This window comes from Oryctolagus cuniculus, chromosome 3 (genome assembly GCF_964237555.1).
Source record: "Oryctolagus cuniculus chromosome 3, mOryCun1.1, whole genome shotgun sequence".
Lineage (NCBI taxonomy): Eukaryota > Metazoa > Chordata > Mammalia > Lagomorpha > Leporidae > Oryctolagus > Oryctolagus cuniculus.
In genome coordinates this window covers 142526466-142554095 of record NC_091434.1, presented here as the reverse complement: position 1 = coordinate 142554095, position 27630 = coordinate 142526466, and the positions used below count along the sequence as shown (strand labels likewise).

General features: G+C 46.2%; 1 protein-coding gene across 21 annotated transcripts in view; it reads left to right on the top strand.

The window, feature by feature from the left end:
- Positions 1-27630, top strand: part of MAGI2 (membrane associated guanylate kinase, WW and PDZ domain containing 2) — a 1584028-nt gene that overhangs the window by 1500341 nt on the left and 56057 nt on the right. For all 21 annotated transcript variants that reach the window (XM_070071222.1, XM_070071223.1, XM_070071215.1 and 18 more), the window contains one exon: positions 14631-14769. In XM_070071222.1, the coding sequence (XP_069927323.1) occupies positions 14631-14769 (139 nt within the window). The remainder of the gene's footprint in view (positions 1-14630; positions 14770-27630) is intronic.

Genomic DNA, 27630 nt, shown 5'->3' with positions numbered 1-27630 from the left:
AATGGTGGTTTTGCCATGGGATGCATGCAGAAGTCTAAGAGCAGCCACGGTTACGTTAATCAGACAGTTATTAACCTAAGCTGCAAGGTGGGGGAGTTCAAAAGTGCAGTGCAAAGCTACAGTAAACCAGAAGCTTTTTATTCTGGTGATTTAAGAAAGCTTTATGTTTTTATTTCCAATTAACCTATCAATAGTGATGTCACTTAAAGACTCCCAAGGAATATTATCACCTCATTATTGCCGGAAAACATGCTGCCCAATTTCATAGCTCAGCTGTTCTCATGCATGGATGGACAATCTGAATTAACTCCAACCGAAGCAAGATTTTCAGACACTCGGCTACATTCCTAGTTGTAAAATTTAAGTAATTAATACGAGACTTCAAATAGTAAAAGAAAATAAAGTGGATAATGTTTATTTTGGGCATCAAAATGATAGTGCTATGAAGCTGCTCTAACTTTCTATTTACCCCATTTAGCATATCAATAGAAAAATTATTGTAATCCATGCACTCATTGCCAATATCATTGAATACTGTGGCAGTGAATCAAGATTCTTGGGAGGATGTCTTAAAATAAAGCTATTAAAGAAAGATTGCACTTTTATTATGGCCAAACAAATATAGTAGATGGCAGAGATATGAGGTTTTCCATTTTGCATATTCTGTGCCTTGTTAAAGTTGGGTATAGGAGAATCCATATCCTGTTGATCTGAAATTTCAGTCACATGTAGCTTTGACACTAGAAAACTAACATTTATTCAAGGAGAACGGAGTTAAAATGATCAAGGAGATGCAGATCCATGAGTACTAAGTAGATTGGTTCACAATAGAGCTAATTTCATTACATATTATCATATCTTCTTTTTCACCCTGTTCACACTTAAATGAACCTGTTTCAAAAATGTTAAACAATGTCCCAAATAATGACAATTATTTAATAATAAAGCATAAACATCTCAAATGCCTCTTGTTCATGTAGAAGGAACCTTAAACTCTGAACCAAGTAGGGAACTACTGCTATACCTTGCTTCCCTACTCAATACTGCAGAGGCAGCCTCATAAAGAGTAAGGAACTGTGGGGCCGGTGTTGTGGCATAATAGATTAAGCCTCCGCCTGCAATGCTGGCATCCCATATGGTACCCAGTGCAGGATTTTTTTTTTTTTTTTTTGACAGGCAGAGTGGACAGTGAGAGAGACAGAGAGAAAGGTCATCCTTTTTTCCATTGGTTCACCCTCCAATGGCCGCTACAGCCAGCGCGCTGCGGCCAGCGCACCGCGCTGATCCGAAGCCAGGAGCTGGTGCTTCTCCTAGTCTCCCATGTGGGTGCAGGGCCCAAGCACTTGGGCCATCCTCCACTGCACTCCCGGGCTACAGCAGAGAGCTGAACTGGAAGAGGAGCAACCAGGACCAGAATCTGGCACCCCAACCGGGACTAGAACCCGGGGTGTCAGCGCCGCAGGCAGAGGATTAGCCTAGTGAGCCGCAGCGCTGGCCCTCCCCCTCCTCCTCCCCCTCCCCCTGCTCCTCCTCCTCCTTTTTCAAGTGACTCTACCATTCAAGTACATAAAAAATAAATCTTAAAAAAAAAAAAAAAGAGTAAAGGGGCCGACGCCATGGCTCACTTAGTTAATCCTCCACCTGCGGAGCTGGCATCCCATATGGGCACCGGGTTCTAGTCCCGGCTGCTCCTCTTCCAGTGCAGCTCTCTGCTGTGGTACAGGAAGGCAGTGGAGGATGGCCCAAGTGCTTGGGCCCTGCACCCGCATGGGAGACCAGGAGGAAGCACCTGGCTCCTGGCTTCAGATTGGCACAGCGCCAGCTATAGCGGCCAATTGGGGAGTGAACCAACGGAAGGAAGACCTTTCTCTCTGTCTCTTTCTCTCTCACTGTCTATAACTCTACCTTTCAAATTAAAAAAAAAAAAAGAGTAAGGAACTCTGGGTTTTGGAATCAGAGAAGCTGCATCTAATCCTGTTACCTCCACCTATAATCCATGTGCTCTTTCTGAAATCCCTATGTTTCCCTGAACCTCAGAGTCCTTGCCTTACACCAGGAAAACAAAAGCAGAGCTAAAAGTACTAGTAAGTTAGTTTCCTTACCCTCGATGCCCCTGTGTTTGGTTGGGTGGGTGACTTGGTGCACTTGTGCTACTGGAGACTTGAGACTGAGTTTAGGAAAGAACGGAATGTACTTCTCACAAAGCTGGGGTCTAGGAAGCCCAAGATCAGTTGCCAGCATCTCGTGTGGGCCATCTTTGTTGCATCCTTGCTTGGCAAAAAGGGGAAGGCAAGAGCAAGTGAACTCATTCCCACAAGCCCTTCTGATAGCAGTATTGAGCCATTGATGACGATGGAACCCTCATGACCTAAACATCCCCCGGAAGGCCTCACTTCCCAACACTGACACATCGGGGATTGACTTCCTAACACATGAATCTGGGTGTGCACATTCAGACCACAGCAGTAGATGTAATGATTTTTCAGCAGCTGCTTCCATTATTTATTTAACCCCAAATCAATCCACCAATCACGTTGCTCACTTTCACTCTCTCAGATACACAGCAGTCAGTACTGTTCTACAAAAAGATACTGTGAGGGTATGATACATGATCTCTGCTGTGAAGTTGTGTCCCCAGAGGTACAATCTAAGTCCTATAAGAGTTTATTTCTCAGTGCTTCTCACAGGACTCAGCAAAAAATAGATATTAGTATGTGTGTCCTGAGACAGTTGTGCCAGCTAAGATGATTATGTCAAAAAGGAAAGGAGTGTCTCCACCTCTGGCTGTGAGGTCTTCAGCTGGTTGCTGACAAAACACTGCTTTTTGCAGGCTTTCCTCTCATTGCAACTACAAGAAGAGTATGTTAATGCTTTTATACACTGTTTTGCATTCTTCAACAAGTATTAGGGACTTTTGTTAAGACTTTTCTTTGTAGAATTCAAGGTTAGCTCTGGCCAAAATGAGGTAGATGTCATTTATTTATTCATTTAAGTAATATTTATAGGGACCAGCATTGTGCATAGTGGGTAAAGCCGCCACCTGTGATACTGGCATCCCATATGGGAACCACTTCATGTCCTGGCTGTTCCACTTCTGATGCAGCTCTCTGCTAATGGCCTGGGGAAACCAGTGAAAGATGGCCCAAGTATTTGTCTCCTACCACACACATGGGAGACTCATGTGGCTCCTGGCTTCAGGCTGGCCCAGCCCTGGCCATGGAGGCCATCTGGTGAGTGAACCAGTGAACAGAAAATCTGTGTGTGTGTGTCTGTCTGTCTGTCTGTCTTTCTGTCTCTGTCTCTCTGTAACTCTGACTTTCAAATAAATAAATAAATAATTTTTGAAGATTTATTTATTTATTTGAGAGGTAGAGTTACAGATAGTGAGAGGGAGAAACAGAGAGAAAGGTCTTCCATCCACTGGTTTACTCCCCAATTGGCTGCAACGGCTGGAGCTGTGCGGATCCAAAGCCAGGAGCCAGAAGCTTCTTCCGGGTCTCCCACACAGATGCAGGGGCCAAAGGACTTGGGCCATCTTCTGCTGCTTTCCCAGGCCATAGCAGAGAGCTGGATCAGAAGTGGAGCAGCCAGGACTCAAACCAGCACCCATATGGGATGCTGGCACTGCAGGCGATGGCTTTACCCACTACACCACAGCACCAGTCCCATAAATAAATCTTCTTTAAAAAGAAATATTTATAAAACTATTACCCTGTGCCAGGCACTTTAGTGAGCGATGGAAAACAAGGGTGAGCAAGTCATATTGCCCTCAAATCCGCCTCTCAGTCTCCCACACAGCCTCAACCCTTCAAAGATCCTCCTCTTCCACTCATCATTTACCCCATACACAGTAACAATTTTTTGTCCCCACTACAAATAAAATCTTACCATGTATTCATTTTAAGGCAATGCATGAAGTGCAAAAAAACCATCCCTGTATCCAGTAGTTTATAATGTAGTAGGTTCCGAAATGGCAATGGAGTGAATGAATACACAAATATCTATAGACAAAGAGGCAGTGTTATAATCAGGGCCGTCAAAGTGCAGCAGACACAGAGAGGAGAGAGGATGGTCTCCTGGAGTGGCAACCGTGGCCTTGTGGAAGATTTGAGCAGAGCCTTAGAGAATGGGCATGGCTAGAAAATGAGGCTGGAACATGGAGGGGGAATGGCAGACATCACGGGCAGGGCTGAGAACAACCAAAGAAACTGCAGGGGTTGGAGAGTCTGGGGTGGATGGAGGATGAGAGGGAGGCAGGGCTCAGCACAGAAGAGGGGAGTCTGCTGGAAGTTCAAGGAACAAGGACCAAGGGTTGGATTATGTACAAGCAGGAGGGATGTCAGGTGTTTGAGGAAGAAAGGGACAAAACCAGAAGTAAGCTTGAAAAGAAGCCCGGGGCAGCCTTAGGGGACTGAATGCAGAGGGGGAAGAGGGAATAGCAAGGGCAGAATGAGGCGAGAGGAACAGGAGACGAGAGGCAGCTGCTGACAGCAGAGTAGTATTGATGTTACTTGGAGACCAAGTGAATGCAAAGGCATCTCTGAAGGCTGAGGCAATTTCTAGTAATTTTTTGAGAGGCAGAGAGAGTGAGGGAGCGAGAGAGAGAGAGAGAGGAAGAGAGAGAGAGGGAGAGAGAGGAGAGAGGGAGAGAGAGGAGAGAGGAGAGAGGGAGAGAGGAGAGAGAGAGGAGAGAGGGAGAGAGAGAGAAGAGATGCGGTTCTTGAATTATTTCTTCAAGCTCCCACCTGTCATATTCATTCATTATTGTAGAATCTGTCCCACCTCACACCCACCCCACCCCCAAGATGGGTCCTTTGGCCCCATCTTCTCCCCAGGTCTCTTCCCTTCTCTGCCCCCTTCTGTGTCCTGGGGCACTGCTCACTAGGTCTGTATCACCAGACTCTCTTTTGCCTCTGTTACCTGCTGGATTTGGCCAGTGAAAAACACCAGCAGGAGATGGGCAGGCAGAAAGGGTTTTCTATCCCCGCTATAATATGTTACCACAAATTTAGAGGCTTCAAACAAGACATTTTTATGTTCTTAGAACTCTAGAGGTCGGAAGTCTGCCATTGGTTTCTCTGGGTTGGAATCCAGGTGTCGTGTTGGCAGGAATGGGTCCTTCTGAAGGCTCTGTGGGACAACTCATTTCTTGCCTTTTCCAGTGTCCAGAGGCTCATACGTGTTCCTTGGCTAGTAGCCCCTTCCTCCATCTTCAAATCCAGCAACTTAGCATCTTTTCCCCTCTGACCTCTGTTTTGGTCCTTTTGTGTCTCTCAGACTTTAATGCTCTTGATTATTTGGGGCTCGCCCTGATCACCCTGAGATAATCTTCCCATCTGTAGATCTGGAACATAAACACATCTGCACAGTCCTTTAGCCACAGGTCACATGTCCTTGTATTCCAGGGACTGGGAGGTGGACCTCTTTGAAGAGCTGGAACCTTGTTCTGCCTGGTTACCTGTGTTGCTCCCTGCCTTTGTGCCCTGGGCCTAGATGTACTGCTTCCTGCCACAGCTCAACTCTCTGCAGACATCCCTTCATTCACGATTCTGGTTCTCACTCTGTCCCAGGAATTTTCTTCCCTCCCTTGGGGTCTTCCAGAATGGAGGTGGTCACAACACCTGCCACATGGATTCTTCAGTGCCTCAACTCTCTTTGGCTATCTAATGCTACCCATTCTTCTAGAATGATCCCATCATATAAACTATCTTCAGAATCCCAGCTAACGTGCGTGCCCATGACCTGTCTTGGTCCACCCTTTCACACTCTGATTCACACTGCTCCCATGTCGGGTCTACAACCATTCCCCACACACACACACACACACATAAAAATCTAAATGCAAATGCAATATGCAAAGACAAATATGCTTCAGGAAAACAAGGAACCATTGTCATGTGCCCAGGTAGCACTCACTGCACAAAACCTAATACTTGCATCTAGAAAATAAATGTATCTGATTAGATAAGTGTGCAGAATAATAATCCATCATTTTCTCTGTTACCTCCAGGGAAGGAAAATGACAGCCTACAGGTGTTCCACAATAGAAGGTTTCCTCTTTGATTTCCTTTTTGTTTATTTTTCAATCAACTAGGGAAACTGACTTCGTGACCCAACATAAATGATTTCTGAGCAACTGGATAAACTACTAGCTGAGCTGCCAACGATAGCTTTCTATTCTTGCTCATGCAGATAATTTTAAGATACTGCCCCAGTCTCTTCTTACCAGAGCTGTCAAACAAGCATATGAAAATTGAACGTGGTGGCTATTTTTTCCTTGGCAGAAAATATTGTGCTTCAACTACCTTGTCTTTAAAATCTCCTTCCTTGCATTTACATCCTGCCCCGCCTGTGGTTAGTCTGCATACTATCTTAGGGTTTGAATTATCTGTCAAGTATTCAATGAGAGCCTCCTCCTAGGAACTTCATCTAACATCAAGAAACAGCATTCATGTCCTGAAGAATCCCCCGCAGGGTAGTGCTTATCAAACCAACAGATTTTTTGAGTTGTTACATTCTTTGTGATATTTCCAGAAAAAAACAACATTTGCCACATTTCCCCATTTCATGCTGGTATAAGCATGGTCAGTACTTGTAAAGAAATGCGCAGGAAGTCACCTGACCCAGCTGGTGGGTTACTGGAGGGCTCCCAGGATGATATCATACCTGAAGTTGGTGCTGAGGGATGAATAGGGTTTATTTAAAGGCAAGAAGAGAAAAGACAAAGGGAGTTGCATATGCAAAAGCACAAGGAGAAACACTCTAACTACCTTAGAACAACAGGAAGAGTGTTGTGGTGTTGGGCTTAACCTGCCACTTGCAATACCAGCATCCCATATCTCAGAGTACCTGTTCAAGTCCTGGCTGCTCTGCTTCTGATCCAGCTCTGCCAATGCATCCTGGGAGGCAATGGGTGATAACTGAAATGCCTAGGGTCCCTGCCATCCATGTAGGAGACTCGGATGGAATTTCTAGCTCCTGACTTTGGCCTGGCCCAGCCCTGGCTGTTGTGGTAGTTTGGGAAATGAACTAGAGGATGAAAGATCTGTGTGTGTGTGTGTGCATACGCGTGCACACGAGCATCATTGCACCTTTCAAATAAATAAATAAATCTTTTGAAGAGAAAAGAGGTGATCCAGAATGGATGCACAGAGCAAGGGGAGGAAAGGACTTGCAAGAATGGGGACTTAATCCCAATTAAAAGACCTAAACAAGTAAGCACATTTGGAAAATGTAATCAGATAAAATTCTCTGTGTGAGACGGAGGTTGTTAATATGGACAAAAAAAAAAAAGGCTTTGTGAGAAAAGTATCAAATTGTAACTTAGAGTTCAGCTGCTTCTACAAATGGCACACTGCATCTTCTTTAAATTTCACATGTATGTCCATATTGTAATGTGGAGGACTTGTTAATAGGGTGAGCTTGTTAATAGGGAGGCTCCTGAATGGAAAGTGACTCCTGAATCTCAGACCAAAACCAGTCCCCTGAATGCCTAGCCAGGGTGACACCACCACCAACTCAAAGACCAAATAGTTTTTAAGCTGTGATTAAGTCTTTCCTAAAGGGTACATACACAAGTAAGAGAAACTATGGAAGATGGGGAGGGCATCTGGCCTAGTGGGCAAGATACCCACATCCCATATCAAAGTACCTGGGTTCAAGTTCTAGCTCCACTTCCAATCCCACCTTCTTGCTAATGCACATTCTGGGAGGCAGCAGGGGATGACTCGAGAGGTTGGGTCCCTGCCACCCACACAGGAGACCTGGATTGCGTTCCTCACTTCTTGCTTCAGCTAGGCCCCACTCTGGCCATTGCAGGCACTTGGGAATGAACCAGTGGATGAGAGCTCGCGCTCTCTCTCTCTCTCTCTCTCTTACTCGCTCGCTCTCTCTCTTTCTCCCTCACTGTCTCTCTTTCTTTCAAATACAAAAAATGATTAAAATAACTTTTTAAAAAAGCTTGGAGGAAGGTACACCTCCACATCAGGTAGTGAGTTCCCAGAACTCTGCAGCAGCCCATAACGTCTTGCATCCACTTGGCCCCTGCCCTGTGCTAGAAGTTTTCTCTCTGGGACAATCTACTGATGTGATGGGCTACCTTTTCTTGCTGAGGCAACTGTGCACAACAGCTTATAATAAGAACCATGCCCTATAATGGGCACTTGGATCCCATCTAATTCAATTACAAGTATAATAGAAGGAATAGGAAGGTTAACCATTCAGCATGTTATTAAATAATATATTTTTTACAAGTTAGCCATGAGAATAGTCATTAAATATTAAAAGTCACTTTCAAGTTGAGAATCTGCATGTGCTTTGTTCTAGTAGGGCATGGGGGTGGGGGCACGCATTCTGTGATCAGAGCACCCAGTAATGGTGTTAGCAGCAAAGGCCCTAATTCTGGTTATTCTTCCTGGAATTTTATGATTTCATTCAGACTCCTTTAGCATTTGTTTCCCATAACTCTACAGTCATTAACAATCTATGTAGGTCACCATTACTGAAACCTCATTTGGTCTCCAGAAAAAAAAAAATATATCATCTGATTTGGCCGAAGTACTTAAGTAAGCTTTGAGGTATTCTGGAAGTGCACTAAAGCTCAGCTTACTGTGTCTTGAGAATGAAGATGTTTCCTAGCGCTGAAAAGCAAACAGAACATTCACTGAGTTAGCTGTGATTAACTAAGAGCCTAAATGCCAGGAACTGTGGCAGGTGTAGGTGACACAGAGACAATGGGTCTGTTCCTGTCCATGAGAATGCCTATGAGTGAGGAATTATGATGGCATTACCCTGTGACCTCAGATCATTAGCCACACAAATGGTCCACAGCTAAGTCCTTCAGGAAATAAAGAACAGAAATTATCCATTACTATCGATATGATATTCTAAAGAAATTCCATTTCTCATCCCTAATCATAATCCAGAATTGCTTCAGTCATGCATAATCTTATGAAATAGGTTCCTGTGGGGCAGTGGTTATCATAAGGCCCATTAACTGGCTACAGCCAGCAAGGCTTCTTTGGAGACACTTCTGAGCAACCCTTTAAGCCAGGAGTGCCCTGACTTAGGGCTGAAGAAAATCCAAGACTTAGGGGCCTGCGCTGTGGCATAGCAGGTTAAGCCTCTGCCTGCAGCACTGGCATCCGATATGGGCACCATTTGGGGTCCCAGCTACTCCACTTCTTATTCAGCTCCCTGCTAATGCCTGGGAAAGTGGCAGAATATGGCCCGAGTATTGGGCCCCTGAACCCGTGTGGGAGGCCCAGAAGAAACTCCTCGCTCTTGGCTTCAGCCTGGCCCAGCCCCAGCCATTGTGGCCATTTGGGGGATAAACCAGTGGATGGAAGGTCTCTCTCTTTCTTCCTCCCTGCCTCCTTCTCTCTCTATCTCTGCCTTTCAAATAAAAAATAAGTCTTTAAAAAAAAATGGTTGCTGCCTGATGAGATGTAATTAGATCATAGGGCACCTCCCACCCTTGGAAGGAATTAACGCCCACCTCACAGGTGTGGGGTAGGTTTCGCAAGACTAGACTGTTGATTGCCAAGAGCAGGTAGTTACAAAGCAAGACCGCCCCTCATGTTCACTCTCTTTTGCACCCAGTGCTCATGGCTATTGTACATCCTCCTGCTCTTTTGATGCTATCTGCTGTGTAGTAAATCAGCATTGGGCCCTCGGCACATCGGGGTGGCCACCCAACCTGGCACTTTCAGCCTCCACAACTGTGAGCTGAATAAGCCTCTTTGCTCTATACATTATCCAGTCTCGTGTATTTTGTTATAGGAACACAAATGGATCGGTAGAAAGAGTACGTCTGAATCACAGCTGGTCTTTTTCTTCACCCCTAAAAGGGCTGTGAATTTTTTCATTGGTTTTATCAAATTAGTCCCCTGATGGTGTTGTCAGAGGTGTCATTCTTGGTCACATTGCTGCAGCTACAGTGAAGTCAGATGAGGTCAGAAAACAAGGAGAGAACCTGTTCTCCCTCTAACCAATGAATCTTACACATCCGGATACCAGGAGAGTGGAAGCGAAATAAACCACATCCCAAATTAATTCAGGGAGTTCCGGTTAAAAGTGATTACACATAATACTGGTATTGGAATGAAAAAGAAAACTAAACCTTTTATAATTAATGTTGTCACAAGGAGAGCAAGGAAGCTTGATTGAATTGTAACCACTGAAACCAGCTTCAAACGAGTGGGCCCACTGACAGGTCGCCCAGACCCCTTGCAGCAGTCAGAGTCTGTGTCAGCTGAAGCATTTCCAACCTGTTACCCACCTACTGTCACCCCCACGAATTTTTTTTTCTGAATTTAATAGCATCTTGAACTGAGTACTCGATGAAAATAACATCTGCACGCCTTCCCGGGGCCTCACCCCTGAAACACCCACCGAGGGCATGTCAGCCCAGGCCTGGACAGCCCTGGAAGTCTCCAGCTCTCCCCCTCCCTCAGCTTTCCAAACCACCCCTCCTCCCCGATGCGACTTTCCCCACGTCCTTCTCACAGGCTCTTTGTAGGGGAAATAAACACACAAGAGAATGAAAACCAAGGATTGTCTATGCCTTGCTGGACTCTACCATGGGATGGGAATGCAAAAGCTGTGACTGTTTATTTCACAGCATAAGACCCCCACCCACCCACCCTCCCTCACCCCGGTCTTGGCTTCTTGTTGAAGCATCACTCTCAGCACACGATGGTGCTTACAGGCACCGGTGGCTGTCATGTGTTGATTTTGGGGTCAAGAGTGCTTATAACCCCTACCCCCACGGTTCTCAAGATGAACCATATGGAAACTCCCCATTCATTCACATACCCACAGAGCTCACCTCCTACCAGCTACAGTTAGCTGAGACCCAGTTCCTGCTCGCAGTGGCTCATCGTCTCCTCCCGCACAACCCCCCAGCATCCCACATGGCTAAGCAATGTGGCAACCCCCAGCTCAGCTCCCTTCATCAATCTCCTGCCTTTCTCTCCAGTCCATGTGCCATACTGATGTCTCAGGGGGAGAACACCCCGTACGTTGGTGGTCAGATTACCTGCTTTGTAAAATTTTCAATGCCTGCTGTTGCCTTCCAAAGAAAGCCTAAATTCTGGAGCAGCACAGTAAGCTACTGACAGTCCCTCAGGGGTAGCATGCGCTCAGATCCCTGGGCCTTGCATGATGCCACCCTGTCTGCCTAGCATGCTACCTGAGGAACTCTACTGACAACTTCAAAATTCAGCTAGGACCAATGCCGTGGCGCAGTGGGCTAAGCCTCCACCTGCTGCTCAGCATCCCATACAGTCGCTGGTTCGAGTCCTGGCTGCTCCTCTTCTGTTCCAGCTCTCTGCTTATGGTAGAAGATGGCCCAAGTCTTTGGGCCCCTGAATGGGAGACCCAGAAGAGGCTCCTGGCTCCTGACTTTGGATCAGCACAGCTCCAGCCGTTGCAGCCATCTGAGGAGTGAACCAATGGAAGGAAGACTTTTTTCTCTGTCTCTCCCTCTCACTGTCTGTAACTCTACCTCTCAAATAAATAAAATTAAATGTAAAAAACAATAAATAAATAAATTACCTCTCAAATAAATAAAATTAAATGTAAAAAAAAAAATTCAGCTAAGATGTCACCACCTCCAGGAAGCTCTGTCTGACTACCAACCCACCCATCCTGGATATGTGAATGAATGGGGAATTTCCATATTGTTCATCTTGAGAACCATGGGGGTAGGGGTTATAAGCACTCTTGACCTCCAAAAAAAGATGTCCTTTTTAGTTCTCTTAGTACTTTGTGAATGCCTCTGTCATAGAAAAAACATTTAATAGTAATGGTCATATCTACTCACTTTTCTCCCAACCAGACTGAGAACTTAGTATAGATTTTAAAAAATATACATTTATCTGTATATTCCAGTGGTTACAAATTGTTTACTGTGTGAAGATACTGAGCGTCTAGGAAGGAAGACAGAATCATTAATCTGCAATTACCTCGTCCGTAACAAGATGTGAAGTGACTATGATCAGTGGAACTGGACGTGTCGGCTTGGGAAGAGGATAGGGTTGAGGAAGGCACCCCAGAGGGTGCTTGGGCTGGCCTTGAGGAAGATCAAGAGATCATAGGCCTCTAGGGAAGAGAAGGCAACGAGAACAGTGGCATGGAAGGGCCGGGACACCTCAGTCCACACATCACACCAGGGAACATTTGCTGAAATGCTGTCCTAGTCATCGCTGGTCACCCGGGTTCCTGGAGTCCTATAGCCAACGTCTAGAAACCCGGGTGAAGAGCAAACAAGCTTTGACTGAAAGTGAAGGGGAGAGAGAGAGCAAGTAGGAGGGCTCCCGCAGCACAGAAACTCAGCAGGAGGGATTCCCCGAGAGGGAAATGACTGGGAGGGGGGAGTCCGGGACCTCACATTCTCTGTGTTGTAGGAGACTTTTAAAGAAACTTTACTAAATGGTCATCTCACTTACCTTACTCCCTGCAGCTGGTTGGAATTTGGCCCAGGTGTCCTCCTTCTCTGAATTCCTTTGAGTTACTCATTTATGATTTGGCGGCCCAGCTCTGCCTGTCCCTGCTATTTATAGCCCTGGGCTTGTTGAGTTGTAATTCCTGGATGCACTGCTTATCTCTGCAAATTTACTATCCCAGGTCTTTGTTTTGCTAACTTAGAGTCTCCAACTCTTACCTCCATATCTTGTTAGGTCCCAGGCTTTTTTGTATTTTAATTGCCTCTTAGATGCAAGCCTTTGTTTGTATAAGACTTGCTCCCTGCATTTACCCTCAGTTTGCCCGTGTTTGTTAGAGACCATTTTCCCTATCATGTAGCCGCCTTCCAGCACTTTCTACCTAACCTAACCTAACTAGTTTTTTCCTACCTATATCATTGGAAGAATGACTGTGACAATGAGACACAGAGATTGGAGAGAGAGACAAAGAGACAAATGGAACAGCCCCCAAGGCCTGAATTGAGCTAGCTGACCATCAAGCACAGATAAGGACAGAGACAGGTGCAGAGAAGGTTTGGACTCCAGTGAGAATGGTGGTGCCCTTAACCGGCATTAGAAATGAGGAGGGAAGACTGCTTTGGGAGAAAGGCAGTAAGCTCGGGCTGCTACCCATGAATTGGAGCTGCCTGCTGACTATGCAGCTGATGATTTTAGGAATCAGGTGGAGATGTGAGCTGAAGCCCAGAAGAGTCTAGCGGGGAATGAGGACCCTGAGTGGGTACCTTTAGTGGAGCCTTGTTTCACTTCTGCAGTTTAGTGCTGTGCCATGAGGTTTTCCGTGGTGAGAACTGCTTAGCCCCTCCCCTGGCAGTGGCTTAGCTATGGGGCCTTGGGGCACGGTGCTCAAGTTCAGGTTGTGTCTGCTGCCTCAGGGGAACAGAGACAATTAAGGAAACCTGGACAAAGTTGTTGGCCCTAACACAAATTAATTTCAGTCCTGTGTTCCTGGTCCTTCTATGGGTTGTGAAAGTCAGGCCCTGAAGCCAGCCTCTTCCACTGCCTGAAAAACCAGACTTCCGGAGGCCACCAAGCACCCCTGAACCCTGGTGGAGTCTTCTGTAGGTGGAGATGCCATATCCTTGCTCCAAGAACATGTTTGCTCTTCCCTTGCCCTTTGGGGCCTCATTTGGCTGCCCTCTGGCCAGTAGGATGGGTACTTTTAGTTCTTATTCCTGCCCAGCCTGCAGCATTGTCCTGGATAATGCTTAGTTGTAGAGATTTTTTTTCTGCAATTCTGTCTGCCTTACAGAGTTCAGGCTGGGATCTGCTTGCTTACGGGGCCCAACTAAAACAGCATCTTTGAAGCACAACGCATTGTGCTCCCCCTGGCTAATCTGTCTTCAGCAACTGAAATGAGACCTGTCTGAATTCAGCGGTTCCTGACAGTTAGGATCCTGTGGGAGTTACACGATGTGCTCGTGGCTGAACCTCTTTTATTCCGAGCTCACAAAGGCTAAATGGGGATCGCTTATGCAACCCAGGCCTTTGTGCCGATTCAGGAGGCGCTGGTGTTTAACCCAACTGCTCCTGGCAACCAGGTGCGAACATGACTGAGGGCGCTGGTTATACGTGGGAGCTCATTTTTTATTTCAAAAGACGGGTGGAAAACTCATCTTCAAACTTGAATATCAACTAACCACTGTTTACATGGAGAGAAAGATTGCAGTAGCACCCAGGGAAATTTAAATGGTGCATAACAAAAATTCTCAGAGAAGCACAAAAACTAATCATCCCAGCCAATATGTTGCGTTAGCTGCCTATGTTGCCGACTGGCAATATGTTCAATGAAAAGAGCTTAAAATGCTTGTTCCTTCATGCAAAGCAAAAGCATCAGGTGTCTTCTCTAATTTTTTTTTTAATTCTAAGTGGTTTAACTGCAGCCTCTGTCACACCAACTAGATAGATGTGACATATGGCTGCCGTGCCTGCACTGTGGCATCTTCATTTCTGTGAAGGGAGATAAAGTTTGGTGATAAGAGCCAGGCTGCAGCCAGGGACGAGCCTCTTCTTAGGCGCAGCAGGCTGCGGCCACGTTGTCCAGTTGCTCTTAGGAAACAGGCAAGCTCAGATGCCTTATGTAATGTGTCGGATGCGCAACTTGAGTCGAACCGTCTTTGGCTGACTTTACTTTTCTTTCGTTAACAGGTAGGAGATCAAATCATTGAGATCAATGGGGAAAGCACAAGGGACATGACACATGCCCGGGCCATAGAGCTCATCAAATCCGGAGGAAGAAGAGTGAGGCTGCTGCTCAAGCGAGGCACGGGGCAGGTCCCGGAGTATGGTGCGTGTCACATTGTGCTTCGCCTTTCTGCTTCTCCTGTGTCTCCTAACTGCCCAACCCTATTTACGAAACTACACCAGTTCTCTATTTCTACCTACAAATATGTTTCGCTATCAGCGGATATCTATGCACATACGTCTATTTAAGCCCACGACAGTTATGTGTTCGTGAACTTTTGCTTTTGCTCGCTCAGTTAGAGAATGTTCGAAATAGCAAATGTACAGCCTCTCAGGGCATCTCTGAGTGTGCGGGAGATCCAGCAGCTCCTACGGATCAGAACTTTTGCAATTTGGCTGATACAACTCTGTTCATTTGAGTCCACAGTAACTTATCATCAGTTCGTTCTTAGAATTGCTTGTGTATCAGACTGCCCCAGAGGATTTTGTAACTGGGCCAGGGGACAATGGAAAACAAATCTTTAATGTGGGAAGCTTAAAATGTAAGCTTCAATTCGTGCAGTAGTTGCATTTCCTTGGCATTTGGGGAGGATTCCATAAACTCACTCTTAGGTTGCTTTTCTATGTGGAAGGCTTGAAGGAAGGCTTTGAAGTACGTTTTAATTCATAGATTGGCCTTCAGAAATCTTTAAAGTTGTTATTTTCCTTCAGCCTGTGATAGACACCGTAACCTAACATCATCAAAAATATCCGGTTAAGGTTAATGTCTAAAGTGAACCAACACCACAACTCTGGTGTATCACAGACAACTAGGTAGTCATCACATGAAAGCCATCAGAACCAGAGCTGGTCTTTGAAAATGGTCTCAGGGAGTGACAAACACAGAGAGTAGGGATTGACACTGTGTTGTAGCTGGTAAAGCTGTCCCTAGCAGTACCAGCATCTCATATGGTCGCTGGTTCATGTCCCAGCCGCTCCACTTCCGATCCAGCTCCCTGCTAATGCACCTGGGAAAGCAGCAGAAGATGGCCCAAGTGCTTGGGCCCCTGCCATCCACTTAAAAGACTCAAAAGAACCTCCTGGCTCTTGGCTTCAACCTGGCCCAGCCCTGGCTGCTACAGCCATCTGAGAAATGAACCAGCAGATGGAAGATCTCCTCCCCAAATCCCTGCTCTTTTTGTAATTCTGACTTTCAAATAAATAAATAAATTTTTAAATCAACAACAACAACAAGAGTGCTGACACTGTGGTGTTGTAGGCTAAGCCTCTGCCTGTGGTGCCAGCATCCTAAATGGGTGCCAGTTCAAGTCCCAGATGCTCCTCTTCCAATCTAGTTCACTGCTAATAGCCTGAGAAAGCAGTGGAGGATGGCCCAAGTGCTTGGGCCCCTGCATCTGCATGGGAGGCCTGGAAGAAGCTCCTGGCTCCTGGCTTCAGCCTGAACCAGCTCAAGGTGGTTGCAGCCATTTGGGGAGTGAACCAGTGGATAGAAGACCTTTCTCTCTCTCTCTCTCTCTCCCTCTCTCTGTCTATAACTCTGCCTCTTACATAAATAAATGAAAATCTTTTAAAAAAAGAAAACAGTAGTGCAGGTAAGATCTGTTCAGTTTAGGGAAATAGTATCTAATTGCTGACATGAATAATGAGCCTAATCGTTGATCTAGATAAATTGATTTTCACCCCCTCCATCCTACTACCCAAAAAAGTTCCTGAAAAGTACTTTTCCCTTTCAAATTGCGCTTTTTTTGCATATGTTTATCTAAATGACTCCTTATTTAACTGGGCAGATTGGTGTCCTGAGTTCAGTTGAAGTCAAAGACCCTTAACTACATGATGTTTCCAGTGTCTTGTGCTCTCCCCAAATCTTTCAGAAAGAGCTAGCAAGCCCTCGCACTGAGTTAGAAAAGCATTCAGGAGTTTCTGTAGGGCTGGCTGTGTGCCCACGGAGCTATTTCATCCCAGGTTCCTGCCCTTAGTGCTTGGATCTAATGAACTACTTTTAAATATTTATATTAGTAATAAGAACAGGCTTGATCCTGCTAAATAGCACTGATATTAATCCCTTTGTAAAGAATCTGAACTCCTGGAATAGAATAATTTTTGCACCTAGAGCATTAACTGGTCCAATAAAATCTAAGTGATCTGGGAAAGTCTACCACTTCTAAAATATTTAAAGGTGTGTTTTACTCTTTGTCAAAACTTGACTATTATTTATACCAAGGAATTTTTAAGGAGCTAATATTGTTCTAGCAGGTTCATCTTTAAAAAGTTAATCTGAGGGCCAGCGCAGTAGCTTAGTGGGCTAAGCCTCTGCCAGCAGCACCGGTATTCCTTATGGGCATTGGTTTATGTCCCAGATGCTCCTCTTCCAATCCAGCTCTCTGCTGTGGCCTGAGAGAGCAGTGGACAGGCCCCTGCACCTGCATGGGAGACACAGAGAAAGCTTATGGCACCTGGCTTCTGATTGGCCTGGCTCTGGGCATTGTGGCCATTTGGGGACTGAACCAGTGGATGGAAGACCTCTCTCTGCCTCTCCCTCTCCCTGTCTGTAACTCTACCTCTCAAATAATTAATTAAAGAAAGTTAATCTGACTAATGGGGGTCCCCTGGGCTTTCCATTCCTTTGTAGAACCAACATTGATTCCATACTCTCAGCATCCACTACTCCAGCTGTTTCTCTAACTGTGAGTAGTTAGCGCAGTACCAACCAACCTGTGCTACAACTCACAGTGTAATGCAAAAACATTAGTCCACCTCAAATCATCTTAAAGAAAAAAAGTAAAACAGGGCCAGCACCGTGGTGCACTAGGTTAATCCTCCGCCTGTGGCGCCAGCATCCCATATGGGCACCAGTTCTATTTTTATTTGGAAGTCAGAGTTTCAGAGAGAAAGGGAGAGACAGAAAGATCTCCCATCCACTGGTTCACTTCCCAGATGGCTACAACAGCCAAGGCTGGGCCAGGCCAAAGCCAGAAGCCAGAATCTTCATGAAGTCCTCCCACATGGGTGGCAGGGGCCCACACACTTGAGCCATCTTCTGCTTCTTTTTCTAGGCTATTATCAGAGAGCTAGATCAGGAGTGGAGCAGCCAGGATTTGAATTGGCGCCTATATGGGATACCGCCATGCCACAATGCCAATCCCTAAGGTTAAATTCTTAAGTTAACAGAGAGTTGTCTGAATATCGGGACACATTTTTGAGGCACTGATCATCAATATAGCTAACTATGGTAATATTACATAATTTCTCCCAAATGGTAGCATTCAGTCATACTTGCTGATTATGGTAGCACTTGTCAGGCACTCCTGTTCTTAAGCTGGCGCGGATGTTGATGGTAAAATCGCTTCAGGAAAGTCTGAGCTGAAGGATGCCTGGTTGTGCATGCGGAACCAAGGGTAGGGATTAGATCCACATCTCTAAGAATAATTCTACCAAATGACATTTATGGGGGCAGGGAGCAGTTGAAAGGTTCCCAAGACTACTCCCTTAGCCAGAGATTTGCTGGGAGGGGTTCAGGGGCACAGGACATAGTTGTACTCACAGCTGAGATTTAGTAAGCAACGTAGTAAGGATCACAGTGAGTTCATGCAGGGAGAGACTCAGGTGGAAGCTGGCGGCATCCACGTGGAAACTTCCTTATGCTCTCTCTCCGTCTCTCTCTCCCTCTCTCCCTCCCTCTCTCCTCTCTCTCTCTCTCCCTCCCTCCCTCTCTCCCTCTCCCTCTCTCTCTCTCTCCCTCTCTCTCTGCCCCTCCCTCCCTCCCTCCTTAACCATGATGAGTCAGTCACCCAAGTGCACGTTACCTCCAGCAACAAAATGCAGCAACGCGTGTGTGTGATTGTGATCAGGGAAATGTGTTAGAAACCCAGTGCCCAAGGGTTTTACTGGAGTCGTGCAGGCACTGCCCACCAAAATTTCAGACTCCAAGAAGGAAAGCAGCTCAAACCACAGTGTCTTATAAACAGTTCAGGCAGAGTGAGACATCCTTAGCATTTTGTGAAAGGTTTATACTAGTGTAGGGGACAATGTGCCAGTCTTGTTCCCAGACATCAGTCAAGAACCCACCTTGCAAGCAGGCAGCAGTCCCTGGCCTGCTGGTCAACCCCTCCATGCCCTCAGGAGCAAGCCACAGGGGTGGCCACATTCATGGACTCTATAAATAGCCTCAATATACGAGGGTACTTTAAAAAATTTCATGGAAAATGGAATTAAAACATGAGCTTATCTGATGCAAAAAGAATCTGGAATTTCATATGTAGTTTTTCATAATGTATATTTTATTTTTAAAAGGTTTAAATATTTTCATTTTACTTGAAAAGCAGAAAGAGAGGTTTTTCATCTACTGGCTCACTTGCCAAATGCCCACAACAGCGAGGGCTGGGCCAGGCAGAAGCTAGAAACACCATTTGGGTCTCCCATAAGGGTGGCAGAGACCCAGGTACTTGGGCCATCATTCGTTGCCTCCTAGGTTACACATTAGCAGGAAGCCGGATCGGAAGTGCAGAAGCTGGGTCTTGAACCAGACACTCTAATATGGGATACGGGCATCCCAAGCAGTGACTTAACTGCTCAGCCAAATGCCTACCCCCCACAATATGCATTTTCCACGAACTTTTTTTTTAAGACACCTCATACAAGGAGTCCCCACAGCTAAGAAACATCCTAATTCCTCCAATATCCACTAAATAAACTGTGTGATGAAATGGAATATTTTGCCCAAGAAAAGCCAGAGTGTACTTTAGTAGCACTCTCAAGAAGGGATGAGGGCAGCAAAGCAAAAACAGCAGCAACAGGAACAGCAAAGGAAAATGGCACGTTTACCAGTAGATAGAGCCGGGAATAGAATTCACTTGGTCGTAATGGACCCTGATCACAAGAAAACTGGTTTTGCTAACAAATACAAATCTCAGCCGGTGTGTTTCGTGTGTTTGCCTTTGTAGATCCCCAACTTGACATAAAATCCATCCTTAAAAGATTGTAGAAAGGGTTTTCAGATTCTACAGGAGACTTACTTCCCTTTTATGGAACTACCCAGGCTTAGCCCATCCCATGGAAGAGGGAACTTTGAAGATGGGGAGAGTAGAGACCGATAGCCCCTCCCAGGGTTGTCACTGACATCCACCAGTCCCACCCTCTGATACCTACAGAATTCAGAGTTCAGAACTGTGCTGAAGCAAGACCCTTATCTGGACTTTTGGATGTGTCAAAGAAAAGCTGATTTCTCAGCCGGCGCCTCCGCTCACTAGGCTAATCCTCTGCCTGTGGTGCCAGCACTCCGGGTTCTAGTCCCGGTTGGGGCGCCAGTTCTGTCCCGGTTGCTCTTCTTCCAGTCCAGCTCTCTGCTGTGGCCCGGGAAGGCAGTGGAGGATGGCCCAGGTCCTTGGGTCCTGCACCCGCATGGAGACCAGGAGAAGCACCTGGCTCCTGGCTTTGGATCGGCACAGTGCGCCAGCCGTAGTGGCCATTTGGGGGGGATGAACCAATGGAAAAAGGAAGACCTTTCTCTCTGTCTCTCTCTCTCTCTCACTGTCTAACTCTGCCTGTCCAAAAAAGAAAGAAAGAAAAGCTGATTTCTCACTCAGGAAAAATGCAAAACTTTTGCTGTGACAGAGAGATAAGCACAGGTACAATGGAAAAGGCGACAAAAAAAATACCGCGGGCAATCTGTCAGACCGCTGGCTAAACAAAATCAGCATGGTTGCAGCTGAGCGGAGGAGAGGAATCAGTGCACAGCCAATACGCTCTGCTGGTAATGACCGTGAGACTAATCGTCAGGTGGCACCTCAGCCAATCCACAGGCAGAAATCCACCAGTACGGCCGGAAGTAGTGGCCGTGCACAGAGGCTGTGCAGCAGCTGCCCGGGGAGTTGGAAAATGCAGAGAGAAGTTGCTTTTACAGTTATGTCCTCGCAGAACAAGAACAGGAGATAGGCACTTCAAGTCTACGGAAGTCCTCGGGTTCAGAGCGGGTTGATTATGAACTCGGTATTGAGTGTAGGCTTCCCCTCCCCTGCCCTGCATTTCAGCAACTGGCAGGAATAAGGAAACCTGGCTCCACCGTCGTGAGAAGAGGAGCAACAAGGGTGTGCATCAAAAGCCATGCCCGCCTCCACTCCGGGTGACCCAAATTAAATCAAGAAAGGTTAAGAGGGAAGGAAGTAGGTTTCATGGTTGTGAAAACCGCACAGGAATAAATTATACAAATTACTCCCTGCCTTGAAAGAGAGGTGCGCTTCATTAGCATTCAAGGAACACAACATTGATTTATCAACCACACTTGATTTATCAACCGAGCCACAGAGTCAGGGCCAAGGTAAATAGAGGGGCCACAGGATGAAAAGATTCCCAACCCAAAGCAGGTCAGGCAGAACCGGGACATGTGCCTTGGTAATGTTAGCTGTTCAAAGTTGATCGAAATACAGCCAAACTGAAATACACCTTTTCATTCTTGGCTGCTGCTTCTGGCCTTTGATTCTCTTTAAGAAGGAACAGAGTGGGTCTCAATGAGTACAGCTGTGAGTGGAATCCAGTTGTAAGTGGGAGGAGTATCAGTGGCCCCAGGAGGCCAGGCAGGTTAGAAAAATGAAGCAGAATCCTTGCATAAAAACAGCCCTGATGGGGCCAGCACTGTGGCGTAGTGGGCGGCTCCACCTGCAGCACTGGCATCCCATATGGGCGCTGGTTCAAGTCCCAGCTGCTCCTCTTCTGATCCAGCTCTCTGCTATAGCCTGGGAAAGCGGGAGAAGATGGCCCAAGTCCTGGGGCCCCTGCACCCGTGTGGGAGACCTGGAAGAAGCTCCTGGCTCCTAGCTTCAGATAGGCCCACCTCCAGCCATTGCAGCCATCTGGGGAGTGAACCAGCAGATGGAAGAGCTGGTTCTCTATCTGTCCCTCTCTCTGTAACTCTATCTCTTAAATAAACAAATAAATAATCTTAAAAAAATAAAAGCAGCCCTGAGACAACCAACACCAAAGGCCTGCAGTGGGAAAGAAGTGGCCAATCAGTGAGTTACTCTTCTGCCTACACGTCCATTTCCAAGATTAATTATATCTTTAATAGGTTTCCACTTGGTTACTGGCCCTTGGTAAATGAAATTGTTTACATTACGTAAGTATAATAAAATGGCACTGTATCAGTATCAAAAAGTTTTGTCTGAGGTGAAGAAATGAATAGGAGGAAGAGCTGTTTACTCAGTAAATTCAAGAGACTTACAACTATCCTGTCGGCACCAGATTAAGCAGTACAGCTCTCTCTACTTAGATGGTGATAAGCTGTGTTTGTTTATCCTTCATAAGAATATGTATTAGCAGGTAAACAGTATAAGCATCCCATACTTGTTTGTAATTATTTTCTCAGCAATTCTTTTCTTCCTGTGATCACGCCAAGATAAACTCCCAGCGATATACCCCTACCAAATATTTCATAGGTGACAGATCTGAGCTTCCTCTCTCTAATTAATTTTATTACTAATTCCTCAACTAAACCAGGATTTAAAGAGCACCTGCTACATGCCAGGCACTTTGCAAGGCCGGAGGGTAGGAGCTAGCCCTGGCCCTCAGTGAGCTGACAACTGCATAATGAGAACTGCAGCCACAGTTTCTAACAGAGTGGTGACTGATGAAAATGTCTCAAAGGATCTGCTCTCATGAAAAAATTAAAATGGGTTCTGTTAATTATTCATGGAATTTAATAAGGTCTTCAAGAGCATTAAGGATCCTTGAAGAGCTCTTGGCTTCTTCAGTTTGCTAAGCATTTCCTTGGTGATGTTTATACCAATGATTTGTCCTTTTTCTGAAAAAAAAAAAAAAGGACTTGCGGTGGATGGGTAAATCTCTAAGTATTCTAAACTCCAACTTTGTGAGCCAGTGGCCATCAGCCGAGTCTGGAGGCTTGGTGCATATCCCCTGTGTTCTGGGCTGTCGGGGCGTGCTGATGAGCCACACAGGTAAAAAGACAAAGGCAGAGTCATCATTGCCTTAACCTCTTCTTCAGAGGCCATGTTTGTGAGCGCTTTAAGTGGCTCTGTAGCCTTTGCACTAATTCACTTGCATTTTGTTTTATTTATTTATTTACTTGAAAGTCAGAGTTACACAGAGAGGAGAGGCAGAGAGAGAGAGAGGTCTTCCATCCGCTGGTTCACTCCCCAACTGGCTGCAACAGCCAGAGCTGCGCCTATCTGATGCCAGGAGCCAGGAGCCTCCTCCGGGTCTCCCACATGGGTGCAGGGGCCCAAGGACTTGGGCCATCTTCCATTGCTTTCCCAGGTCATAGCAGAAAGCTAGATCAGAGTGGAGCAGCCGGGACTAGAACCGGTGTCCATATGGCATGCCATACTGCAGGCAGCAGCTTTACCCGCTATGCCACAGCTTCAGCCCCTCACTTGCATTTGTTATAGACCAAAAGGTGGCTTACTTCAACAATAAATTCTCAAATTTAATTTCAGCTTCTGACATTCATGGTTGAGCATATCTTCCTTCTCCATGAAGGATTTCCGCAAATCACTCAGAACACCTTCCTCTGTGGAAGAGGCCCTGATAAAGCACCCAGGGAAGGGACAGGCTCTCCGGCGGAACCTGTGACCCTGGCCTGTGCCACACAGAAAGCAGTGTTCTTCCCAGCTGCAAGGCACAGCACCACTCTCGGCATGATTTAGGCAACTCCAGGAAATTCTCTAACCATAAAACGTGCAATAAACCCTGATTTCAAGAGGCCAGAGATAGAGGCTTCCTTAAAGAACACACAACTCTGAAATCTGCCACCCAGATTCTCAACTAAAGCCTCATTTATTATTTTTAATGTTTTTAAGATGAGGCTGAAATGTCATTTCTCTCAGTCACTTTATTGAGAACCAAGGGCTATAATATTTCTTTTTACATACTCTTTATGCCCTTTTTTCTTTAAGGACCCGCACACACATACCTGTAAGTCCTCACTTGTTAGGTATTTAAGACTCTGATACAACTTATTAGACCCCAAAGAAATCTAACAAGAGGAATCCATTTAACTCAGGTTTTTTCTAAGATTTATTTAGTTAGTTGGAAGAAAGAATAACAGAAAAAGAGGAAGAGAAAGAGAAAGAGAGACAGAGAGATCTTTCACCTGCTAGTTCACTTCCCAAATGGCTACAAGAGCCGGTTTAGGCCAGGCAGAAGCAGAGAGCCTGGAACACCATCCAGATTTCCCTCATGGGTGGCAAGGGCCCAAGCACTTGGGCTATCTTCTGCTCCCTTCCCAGGTGCATTAACAGGGAACTGGATCAGGAGCAGAGTAGCTGGGACTCAAACTGGTGCTCTGCTATGGGATGTCAGAATCTCAAGTGGCAGCTTAACCCACTGCACCACCACACCAGCCTTCATTTAGCTCTTGAGGTCCAGGCTCCCTCAATTCCCTAACACTTAAGCTGTGGGAGGAGGTGAGCAAATTAAAAGGTGTCTTTCTCAAAGCCCTGAAGAAGACTGCCTATTTGCATCTTGGAAAAACCTAAAGCTCCCAGTTCCTCCTGTAAGCCATGCTGGACAGTGCTGTTTTGGGGTCTAAGAGGAACATTCCCTTCCTTGCCCCAACATCAAGCTGAGCTGCCCCCGAGACGGCTTCTTTCCAGAAAAGTCCAGGAGAAAAGGTAGTGTTATCAGTGGAAGCGCTACTGAGCACTACGAGAACATTTGGAGGGAACTCAAAGCAGTCACAAATCCAAGGGAAGTTTTCTTACATGGTAGAGCTGTAGGCGTGGCTCCCAGAAATCAAAGATAAAGGGACAGGATCAACGACAGAGGCCCAGAAAATCCTATGATGTAGAAGTCTATAAAAGGAGTCTCAATTCTCTCTCTCTCTCTCTCTCTCTCTCTCTCTCTCTCTCTCATGCACGTGCACACACAGTCTTAGGGCAGTGATTCAGCCTTTTAAATACACTGATGCCTGTGCTCCCCCACTCTCTGAATACCTTCTGGGGCTGAACTGATTCCAAGACTCCGTATTTTTTAAAAATATTTATTTTTATATATTTGAAAGGCAGAGTTACAGAGAGTAGGGAGGAGAGAGAGAGAGAGAGAGAGAGAGAGAGAGAGATCTTCCATACAGTGGTTCAACCCCAGAATGGCTGCAACAGTTGAGTCTGAGCCATGTCAAAGCCAGGAGCCAGGAACTTCATCCAGGTCTCCTGTGAGGGTGCAGGGGCTCAAGCACTTGGACCATCTTCTGCTGCTTTTCCCAGGCCATTAAGTAGGGAGCTGAATTGGAAGTGGATCAGCTGGGACTCTAACTGGTACCCATATGAGATGCTGGTGTCATAGGCAGAGGCTTTACCCCCTATGCCACAGCACTGGTACCAGAACTCATTATCTTAAAACATGGGGCCAGGGTTGTGGCACAGTGGGTTAAGCCACCACCTGCTACACTGTCATATGAGCATGCACTTGAGTCCCAGCTGCTCCTCTCCCAATCCAGCTGCCCGCTAATGCACCTGGGAAGACAGCAGAAGATAGCCCAAGTGCTTAGGCCCCTGCAACACACATGGGAGACCCAGATGGAGTTCCAGGCTCCTGGCTTCGGCCTGGCCCAGCCCTGACCACGGCAGCCAATTGGGTAGTGAACCAGCAGGTGAAAGATCTCTCTCTCTCTCTCTCTGTCCTCCCTACCCCATAACTCTGCCTTTCAAATAAATAAATAACTCTTTTATATATATGACAAATGATTGCGTAGGTCCAGCCAACTGCCATCACCAGCAAACATCACCTCTCCAAGGCGTCTCTTCACAGGGACCCGTGCCTACTGCCCTCTCCTAGCTTTCCCCCATTAGCCAACTCACAAGCTTCACATTTTCAACTCTAGTGTTCTAAAACCCTCAATCCCAGAAGAAGAATAGATAGGCTGTTTTTAAAGACTTTGTCTTTTATTTTAAAAGATCCATTTATTTATTTATTTGACAAGCAATGTAAGAGAGAGAGAGAGAGAGAGAAAGAGAGAGAGAAAAATCTTCCATCTGATTGTTCTCTCCCCAAATAGACACCACAGCCAGGGCTAGTCCTACCACATTACTCAAAGCAATGAGGGTTGCCTCCACGTTCTGTTCTAATAAAGACCCCCTGATGTTTCTCTTTAACTGAACTCCCTCAGTCAAGACCAAAGGTAAAATCAGAAGGCCCGACTCCAGGCTTCAAGTATAAGAGGGGGTCTTCAAAAATTTTGTGGAAAACACGTATTAGGAAAAAGACCTATCCATGGAAATCAAAATGTTCTTGAACCAAAATAAAATTTTTTCATTTCCCTTTTTAAAAAAATTATTTTAGTTATTTGAAAGGCAGAACGATAGAAACAGAGGGAGAGATGGGGGTGAGGGGTGGGGCGTAGGGGGATATCTTCCATCTGCTTGCTGGTTTACTCCACAAATGGCCACAGTGGCCAAGGCTGGGCCAGGCTGAAGCCTAGAGCTAGGAACTCCATCCTGGTCTCTCACAGGGGTGACAGGGACCCCAGTACTTGAGCCATCATCCACTGCCTCCTCAGGTGCATTGGAAGGAGCAGGACGGGAACGAGCTCTCCAGTATGGGATGGTGGCATTTGGGCAGCAGCTTAACCCACTGTGCCAGGACACTGGTCTCTTCCAAGAATGTTTGAGGTATCCTCGTGTACTTTAACTGTAGCAAAATCCATGACCTTTGAGAATCACACATTCTTCAATGTGCTGCTTGAATTCAGGATTTTTTTTAATGAAACATCAAGTATATACTTAGCCTAGACTAGACAGCTGTTAACAATAATGCAGCTCAGACATGTGCTTGCAGAAAAACCTGCTTCCACACTTCTGTGGACGTGTCTCTGCTCTTTCCAGCCTGCTCTCAACAGCCAGCCATCGGGCCTCCTCAGGACCCTGAGTTTTAGGGCTGGACACCCCACGCTTATAATGTGTGCATTAAGAACGCCTGGCACAGTCAGCAACTCTCATTTCTCATTTTTCACAGCTGCTTCTACTCCAGCCTTCACAGCCATTTATGCCACTGTGTTCTGGGCCCTTGTATTTGACCTTCTGGGCATGAGGTTTCCCAGCACGCGTACCTTTCAAGCCAGCTAAAGGCCATGTTTAAAACCACAGGAGAGCCATCTCTGTGTGATGCTAAAACAGCTTGATCATCTTTGCACAGAGTCATTTGAATCTTGGCAAGGCTAAGTGGTAAACTCAATTAATAAATCCTGGAATTTAATTTCCACTTCTGGCATTCACTGTTAAGCATTCGCTGCCTTGAACCCCCAAGGTGTTAGGTGTCCCCAGGAAGCCTCCCTCCCTTCAGATGCACTCCATGCCATGGAAAACAGCCCACATGGCAGAATCAGTGGTCCACACGGAGTGCTTGTGAAGTCCATTGAAGCCACACAGATGTGGTGCCACATGTGGAACCCAGGGGTCGCGTGTGTGGAGAGGATCAGCAGTGGACATGGGCAAAGTGGACACACCCTCAGAGGGTCCGAGCTGCAAGGACTGAGTTCTCCTGATCACCTGACCCCCATGGCAAGTGCGCCCCCTTCGCTCGCCCCGTGTGGAGCTGAGTGAACACAGTGGCAGGGCGTTCATGGCAGGGAGCAACCTTGGGCTCTCCCAGGAGCCTTCTCTGGGTGATCATTGACCTTAACAACCCCCAGTGTCCAGTGTATGTGAAGAACTGCAGTCCTCGGCCTGAGCTAGACACAGGCCAAGACAATCACTGTGAGGCTGTCTTCAAAGCACAGACCACAGCGGGAGAGGCCAGCTGAGCGCATCAGGCCAGACATTGCTGCATTTTTCCCCCACAGAAAGCAATTACATCCAGCTAGTCAACTGTGAACTTTGAATATAAATAAGCAAATGTTGGATGTGAGGGAACTCTAAGAACTATATGAGATTATGAGTGACAACATAAATATAAACGCAGTAGGGACACCATGTCTTTATATTTTGAATATTTTCAAATTCAAGAATGATTACTGTGACGG